The sequence below is a fragment of the Mytilus edulis genome, chromosome 3 (genome assembly GCF_963676685.1).
Source record: "Mytilus edulis chromosome 3, xbMytEdul2.2, whole genome shotgun sequence".
NCBI classification, from domain to species: domain Eukaryota; kingdom Metazoa; phylum Mollusca; class Bivalvia; order Mytilida; family Mytilidae; genus Mytilus; species Mytilus edulis.
In genome coordinates this window covers 87,500,424-87,509,280 of record NC_092346.1, presented here as the reverse complement: position 1 = coordinate 87,509,280, position 8,857 = coordinate 87,500,424, and the positions used below count along the sequence as shown (strand labels likewise).

The 8,857-nt window shown below is 32.0% G+C and overlaps 1 protein-coding gene across 1 annotated transcript; it reads right to left on the bottom strand.

Annotated features, from left to right (window-relative positions):
- Positions 1 to 1,553: 1,553 nt before the first annotated feature.
- LOC139514975 (keratin-associated protein 6-1-like) lies at positions 1,554 to 3,672 on the bottom strand. Its single transcript, XM_071304548.1, has 2 exons — positions 3,619 to 3,672; positions 1,554 to 2,034 (listed from the first exon to the last, which is right to left on the bottom strand). The coding sequence occupies exon 2, from the start codon at positions 2,026 to 2,028 to the stop codon at positions 1,651 to 1,653; it is 378 nt and encodes a 125-aa protein (XP_071160649.1). The 5' UTR covers positions 2,029 to 2,034; positions 3,619 to 3,672; the 3' UTR covers positions 1,554 to 1,650.
- Positions 3,673 to 8,857: the final 5,185 nt, after the last annotated feature.

Below are 8,857 nucleotides of genomic sequence, written 5' to 3'. Positions count from 1 at the left end.
TCTGACGTAAATTAAATTTCAATCCTAGTATCTGTGATGAGTTTATTTACAACCACTCAGACTATGCCACTGCTGGTGGAGTTTTTATTCCCAGAGGGTATTACCAGCCCAGTAGTCAGCACTTCTGTGTTCATATTAAATATCATTGATATGGTCAAAATTATAAATTAACTGTTTAAAAAAAATATAATTTTTGAAATACTAAGGCTTCTACCTCAGGATTAGATGACCTTAGATGAATTTGCAAAACATTTAGGAATTTTTGGTTCTCAAAACATCAAACACTATTGCGCATTTTTAACCTTTTTTGTATTCGAACGTCACTGGTGAGTCTTATTTTAGACAAAACGCGAGACTGACGTCAATTTAACATTTCAATCTTGGTATCTATGTTGGCGGGGAATATTATGGTGGTTTTGTTTTTCTTTAAGAACGAAGTCATCACGCAAAGCTTTGCTTTGCCATTTTTATGGTTTTTAATGCAATAAAAAAAATCATTTTCGGTAATAGGACTGTTTAACAATGAGTACAGTTCGTTATCCGTATCGTCGCGATATATCCCTTTTGTGTTGATACGGCGTATGGCAGTCACCTGAAATAGCTTATGCACCAAAATGAGACAACTTTAATTCTTTTATAAATTCAAAAACTATATCAACAGGTATATACCTTTTTGTTCTTTATAAGAGTTCAATACCTTCCAAAATATAAGATGTTTTTGTACTACCTAACGATTTGGTTGTTGTATTATTGGAGTGTTATCTGTCTTTGTTTACTAAACGTTTTATTTTATTCAAGAGCAATTCCTTGATTTATATAAGTTTTATATCACTTCCACTGTTTGAGAAAACTTGACTTACTGTGAAATCAATCTTTCCAATTATTCAGCCAACCTCTTTGTGCGCTTTATACAGCATTTACAACAACAACAAATAAGAACACTAATTCATGACAAGTTCTGTGAACTATATTTTGAGTCACAATAGACTATTTTCATATTACCGACTTTTGACTCCGGTTTATATTATTTTTCAACAGGTTACCTACGACATCCTGGTAGTCGGTCAATTAAGAGCGACGTATAGAAGTAACATCAAACATTTTAACCGGAGTCAAAAGTCGGTAACATAAAAATAGTATTGAATCTTTATAAAAAAGAACAATGTGATCAAACATTGCGACTAGAACGCATGAAACCATTTGTTTTTGTTTGGCCGTATCTATCTCAGTATCAAACTGTTTCTAGATGACATTTGGTTTGTTGAGTTGCTTTTTTATTTGCTTATAACAAACAATTCATATTATTCATATGCAATCTTTGTATGTGTTGTCAATCAGATAAAAAAAAGTTTAAAAGAGTGGCCAGCGTTTTAAAGACTACCAAACTTAAACCGATCCAATACCATGAAATGATGGCAGCAGCACAAGCCACTTATCTCAAGCTTTGCGCCTAAAGTAAGATTGCTTTATTATATGCAGATAAAAATGAGATAATATAAATTTTCCCCAACAAACGCAATTTCATATAGTTTATAGAAAACACAAAACACATCTGACGGCTATAAATTTATTGCATTATATATAGAGAAATAAATGCGGGGATCGTAATGTAATGTCATGTCCTTTTCATCATTTCGAGTAGAGATCTCTTCAATAAGCTCCTTTCTTTGCATGGTATCCGCCACCCACACTAGATCTGCCACCATATCCAACATAATCACCACCATATCCAAAACCTAATCCACCATATCCTTCGATATATCCTAAATTTAATCCACCAACTCCGCCATATCCTAAACCATACCCGCCATATCCTAACCCAACTCCGCCATATCCTAATCCAACGCTGCCATATCCTAATCCAACGCCGCCATATCCTAAACCATTACCGCCATATCCTAAACCATAGCCGACATGTCCGATATCATAGCCAATGTTTCTATATCCACAACCCTTACCATAACATGGAGCATGTGCATTAATGCACACGGCTGACAATAGTACGACTAGAGCAATGGCGAGCTTCATTGTTAGCTGAAATATGATAATATGACAAATGATAGTAAAATGTACACAGCAGTAAACTTTGATATTTTCTCTGGATATAGAACACTAACATAATAGAAACTGTTATGTACATTTATAATGTAATTGGTTTATTTGCCATTGCGTGTTTTGCTCATTTTACTGAATACCACTTTGAACTTATGGACTAATGTTGAATAATTAAAAGGTATTTATTTATAGCATTTGATTAAGACTCTATAATATTGAATTTCACATAGGATTTGAGTACTTAAAGATTGTCACCTAAAGCTTGTGAGAGAAACCTTTAAAAGGAATATTTGCCCTAAACCTTATACCTCTAATATTAAAAAGAAGACGTCCCTGTAGTTTGGATTTTGTATGCTCTGAGACTCGATGTTTCAGTTTTGTGAACCGTAGAACAATAAAATTCGATGAATATTAGTCTTGTTTAAAGAAATGTTAAATGGCCTTTCAAACAAGTTTGGTGGTCTGGTTTGTAAATAATCTTACACCGTCTTTTTAAAAGAAATTAATATGAAAACTAGTTATTAATTTATTATTGTAAATAATGTTGAAATCGTCTTATTGATTCTTGTTTACTACGGTGTTTTATGTGGTAAATTTGGTTGGCCGCACATTTTTTGGAACTGTAGGCAGATAGCGTACGCAGAAAACGTAGGCAATCGAAATCTAAAGACGAAAAAGGACAGACCATGCATTTGTCAAAAGGAAAGAAAAATGAAACGATAGAAAAACAGTTTACCAAACTCTATACAGAATACTTAAGATTCAACAGAGCAATCCGGCCCAAAAACCTGACTGATGAAAACAGGACTGCTTAGGGTGAGCAATTCATGCTCAATATGTAAACCCTAAAGAGATTGGCTGAATTATAATTTATAAATCAATTTCCGAAGTATTTCATAGTTTGATTAAAATACAAATGGAATGTTGACACCTCTTTTTATAAATAGTTTAAAATAATAAAAAAAAGGAGTTCACAATCGTCCATAGAAATACATATATCAAAAAGAATTGTAGAATGATAGTCAATAATAGAATGTCCAAAAGAAAAGTGAAAAGGTAAACATACAGTCTTGAGAGTAGAGACATGCGTCATGTTATGAACTCGTCTTAATTTATGTCTGATTTAACAACTCATTTTGTAAAATCCATTTGATATAAAACATACTATTTATTTAATTTTGTACGATTAAAATAATTTATCAAAACCTATAGCGGTGAACAAAAACAGAATAAAAGCATGCTAATGAATAATGAAAAGTCCCATTCTACAGTCTTCAACTACACGAGGATCTAAATTGGGAGTAAATATTTCTGTATTATTTTGTTTTAAAGTTTTTGGCCATTTTTTCTTTTTTCAATCTCTTTTGTTCAATATACTCGAAGCTTTACATTTCATGAGACTATTTTTCTCCTCTCCTATATCAAAATACCAAAAAACATCGTTTTGTCACCTGTAAAGATTGCTGTCTGCTTAATCTTATTATTATTAACTGCAAGTAATTTAAATCAAAGAGAGAGGATAATATGTATAATCTCAAACAGAATACAAGATATTTAACTTACCTTTTGAAGACGTTGAACTGTGCAGAGGAAGAATTCTTAGTGCTTTATATACTCGTCACACAAAAAATGTTTTATATTAAAATATACGATTTTCATTATTTTGGTTTTTACCCTTTTAATTACGTAACACATAACAAAAAGAACCGCTCATTAAACCTCATTTATCAACATGACTTACAATATATTCCGATCGTAGTATCAGTAAGTATTGGGTTCGACCTTTAGAATTTTTTTTCTGGAATATGAATAACTTTCAGTTGGTTTTTTTATGACATCCTAATTTTAAATTGTAAGTACATTGACTGATGAGCACGCAGACGAAGAATGCTACTTTTTGTTTTTAAATGAAAAGTTGAATAGTGTTCAATTTATTTTGTGATTTATATTTATACATAGTACTTCGATATAATGGTTCCAAACTATTTATGATACAAACGTTGCTTTGTAAAAAAAAAGATTTTATATAACTGCATATGTTTTTAAATCCTTGGTTTTTATAGGGGACTGAAGAAAATGAAAAGGTGTTGGCAATTAGCAATTTATCATTAAAATGAGTGCTGATTATCACGAGTAGTAGGCATGCCAATTTGCATCACTTGTATTTTTATTGACACAAAAGACAAGTTCTACAGATAAAACAAGGAAACTTTTTAGACAGAAAAATATTTTGAAACACCAACGAACAAAATTTAATATCTTTGACTGCTATATACTATTAATATTACTGTGTGGTGCAAAGTGCTGCACGATGATGGAAAGATACACCAATTGGAAACATTAAAACCATCTTTCTTAAAGTGTAGTTTTGATAATTATTCATTTCTAGATGTAAGTTAAAAAATGAAACAATCTTTTTTCGTATGTATTGCTTTACATTTTGTCATACCGGGATCTTTTATAGATTGCTACACAGCATCTTTTGCATGTGTACTTTCATTTATATATAAATATAGTGATATACATTCGGATTTAATAATGTACTACTTCGTCAGTATTTCGAAACAATTTTTCTGTTTTAGTACAATGATTTCACTGGATAAACTAAGTAAAAAGTTGAAAGTAAGGACGTATCGTTGCATTTGTACAGTTGCGTAGTGTATGTATAACTTGTAAATTATTAAGCTGTGGATTTCGTTACGACATTTCGGACTTTTACTTATCCTTCAATACATACAAATATTTCGATAAGAATTTTGGCTGTACATCTGTTGAATTACTATCAGTAACGAGATATTACATTTTACTTTTTTTCCCCATAAGATATTTCATTAGACAATGTTATATCGATGCGTTGTGTCTTTTGTTTTTGTTTTAGTTGTTTTCTATGCTTGGTACCGACTATTAGATTAAGGTGGTACCGAAAACTTTCACTAAATTTAATTTGGCTCGTTTAATTTTCATAAAATTTTGACATAGTATTTACTTTGACCCTTTGACAAAAATATAAAAATTTCAAAAAATTAGAACCAACCAATGTATCAGACAAATTACACTGGTTACATAGCAATTTGACAACACTTATTTTGATCATTGAGAAGCTTAATTTTCCCTTACCAACACAACGTTATTAAAACGTTTAGCTGATTTTACAGAGTTATCTCCCTGTAGTGTTAGGTACCACCTTAAGCAATTTGCAACTGATAAATATAGTTTGGTATGATGGTGTGCTGTTACATCACTGTTCCAGGTTAATGATAAGATTGAGCGCTCGCATACATGTTTAAAACTGCCATATTCTTTATGTGACTGTTAAAAGTCAGAAAACTTCCATGCAGTGGTTATTGGTTATTATTGTCTATTTTATTTGCTTTTTGTAAATTATATCGTTATAAATTATGTCTTTAATTTTCTCGTTTGAATTGTTTCACAATTTTCATAACGCCGACTCTGCGGAAGGTATTTTTCAAGTGTTAATCCATACTGTGAACAATAATTATATATGTCAACACTATTGGAACTCTAGAGAATAATTGTCTTACTATCATGCATACCACATACCCTTATTTTTATATTACTGTTAGAAAATATACAAAATGACAAAACAAACCAGGGATCAAACCCAGATGCTATGAAATGGTATGAAGGTTTATCCATGTAATCAATATCAGAAATATAGTAGTATTCAAAAGCGGATCCGATAGAAACCAAATTCAAAATTCAGAAAGCCATCTCTTTAACGCCAAAAAAGGTCAAATAGAGTTATTTATTTTAAAAAGTTTAATATCTATTCCCTTTCAGAATGGATTAGTTTTAAACACCTTTGAGTCTCAGAATAGCATTATCAATCTTAAAAATAAGATCAGATATACAAAAGCTAGTTAAAGGGTCAAACTTATCGGCATTCGTGACGGTAGATTCTCCATATCTCAAAAAGGCAAAAAACGCAACTATGCAAGTTGTTTCTATTAAATAATCAATTTATTTATTATATACGCCCCTTCTCATTCTGAGCCAAATTTCCTGTAATATTCAAATAAGCATGTCTTTTACCACATAAATAAATGTTTATAGTAGTGTGTTTGAGTTTCAAAACGTTAAAACTATGTGCTTTAAAGTAGATGAGAATGTCCAATAGTTAAAGAGGTAGATCATGGGAATTCTATTCAATACCATTCAGCAACAAAAATCCAACAAAGTGAGAAAACCCCATTTTATACAAAGATCTTGTTGTATTAGCAACCGAATGTGTCCATAATTGTTTGACTGTTCAACACCACACATTACTTCGTAGACACTCGGGCAGTTGTGTGTCACCTTTTCTGCATGTGGAGCGAGGCGGTGGAATTTTTCTATCTGCAACCGGAGAGAAAGCGTCATTAATGTTATTTTTACGACCCTCAATATGTTTTGCAGTTACCTGAAAGTTGTGAACACATGTGCACCACGTTAACTGTCGCATAAGCTTCATAGTTTCGATACATTTTGATCTTCCCTTTTGAACAATTGCTACGGTAGCCTCATTGTCACAAAAAAAGAGGAATTTCTTGCATTGACATTATTTGCCCCATAAAAGAGCAGCTACTACTATTGGATATAGTTCTAGAAATGCCATGGACAACGATTTATCGTTTAAAGAAGGTAATTCCTTTGGCCACGTTTAGCAAAACCATTTTCCTTGACAAAAAAACTCCGAACCCAATTGTAGAAGAGGCATCAGTCATTCATAGGTCTGTTCTATGTTCCTTTGAAATTGCAACCAAAGATGAAGAACTGGGTCTTCCATCACTGTATTGGATACATAAACTGCATAAGTGTCCTTACAAACAACGGTATATTGTTGGGTCTACCAAGTGCGAATCTATCCCATCGAACTAGATATAAAGGATACTACAGATACAGTTAAGTATGTCTCATATATTGACTTACATTTAGAAATTGACAATGAGGGTCGGTTGAAAACAATACTTTACAACAAAACAGATAACTTCAGCTTCCCAATTGTGAACTCTCAATTTCTTTGTAGCAACATTCCAACAAGGCCGGCATACGAAGTATATATCCCAATTGATACGATATTCCCGGGCTTGTATTTCCTAAAGTGATTTCCTTGATTGAGGGTTGCTGCTCACAAAGAAGCTATTAAACCAAGAGTTCAAAATGTTAAAGTTGAATTCATCCCTTCGTAAATTTTACGGACGCCATCACGAGTCGGTTGAACGTTATGGAATAACCGTATCACAGATAATATCGGATATGTTTCTTATGTCGTAACTACAATACCCTTCCCTTTTCACGAATGTGACTTACAGAATAAGACTATGAACCGGATTTGTAATTACATAAGTAACAGGACGGGTGCCTCATGTTGAGCAGGATCTGCTTACCCTTCCGGAGTACCAGAGATTACCCCCGGTGTTTGGTTTGGTTCGTGTATCTTAGTCTTTAGTTTTCTATTTTGTGTCTTTTAAACTATTATTTGTCTGTTTGTCTTTTTATTGTTTTATTCATGGCGTGGTCAGTTTATTTTCAATCTATGAGTTTGACTGTCCCTCTGGTATATTTCACCCCTCTATCTTGTTGTATTAATTTCACAAACAGGAAGATTCTTAAATCGAAAAACAGACACATGGTGAGAAATTAATAAGGGCAATGTACAACATTTGAAAAAGGGAAATATTACATAATTTGAACAATTATGTCAATTAGAATTATTTGACAAAGTAGTTCAGTCGGTATTACTGTACGAATGTGAACATCTGGGGAATTTGTAACACCTCTGTTATAGAACGTGTTCATCTTAAAATTTATTTAAACTACTGTTCAATCTAAAAAAAAAAAATCCACTCCCGACTTCATGATATTTAAGAACTTGGTCGATTTCCATTGTATATTATAATCGATTTACTCAAAACAATCTAGTTACTATTAGTTACAATGAAAACATTAGTTCAATGTAAGAATGTAAAATATGCGATTTATAATGGTTGATTATCAAGTAGAGGGATTATAACACTAAATGTTTTTTTTAAGAAAAGACTGGTTGTATGATACTGTTAAATAAAATTAACTGACCAGTTCAGACGGTCATTGTATCCACTACAGAGCTCTCCAAAAGCTCTTACTAATAGAAATTCCACAAAAGTCTAAATTTCGATACCTATTTTGATATTCTAGATGACTAAAATCTCGCTTCTTTTAGTAGGTGTGGCAACAATCTGTCAGAACTTAAAAAAAAACAATTGTACAAATTCAAACGAATAAGTGTTGCTATACCATCTACCAGCTTCAATTGGTAATTTATGATTTGTTGTTTTAATTCTGAAAGATTCTACAAGATTTTTATTATCTAAAATAACTAAATAAACTTCCAAACTAAAATTATCATTAAATACCCTGTGATGTACAGCGTTGGGTCATTCTATTAACAACAAATGTCAATTTTGTTCAAATTGATTTAGGGTTTCTACTAACTGTCAGACGCAGCCAATTTAAATTCATAAAAGTTTGTGTATTCAAAATACATGTTAAGGGCATATGATAGTAACAGGGGAGGTAATGACGTTGCCAACGTAAATTGTTATTTTTGTGACGTCAAACTATGACTTATCGGGGAAAGATTCAGTTTTCGACTGATTGTTATCATTCAAATTTATCTAATATAACTTGAAAACAAGCTCATGGGCCCCCTTTTTTTAAATGTCATTTGGTTTGATTACGTAAGAAGATTATGTGTGCCAATTTTCATGAAATTCGTAAATAGTGCAATTTTTTTTTCATTTGTAAAATATACAGCAACAAA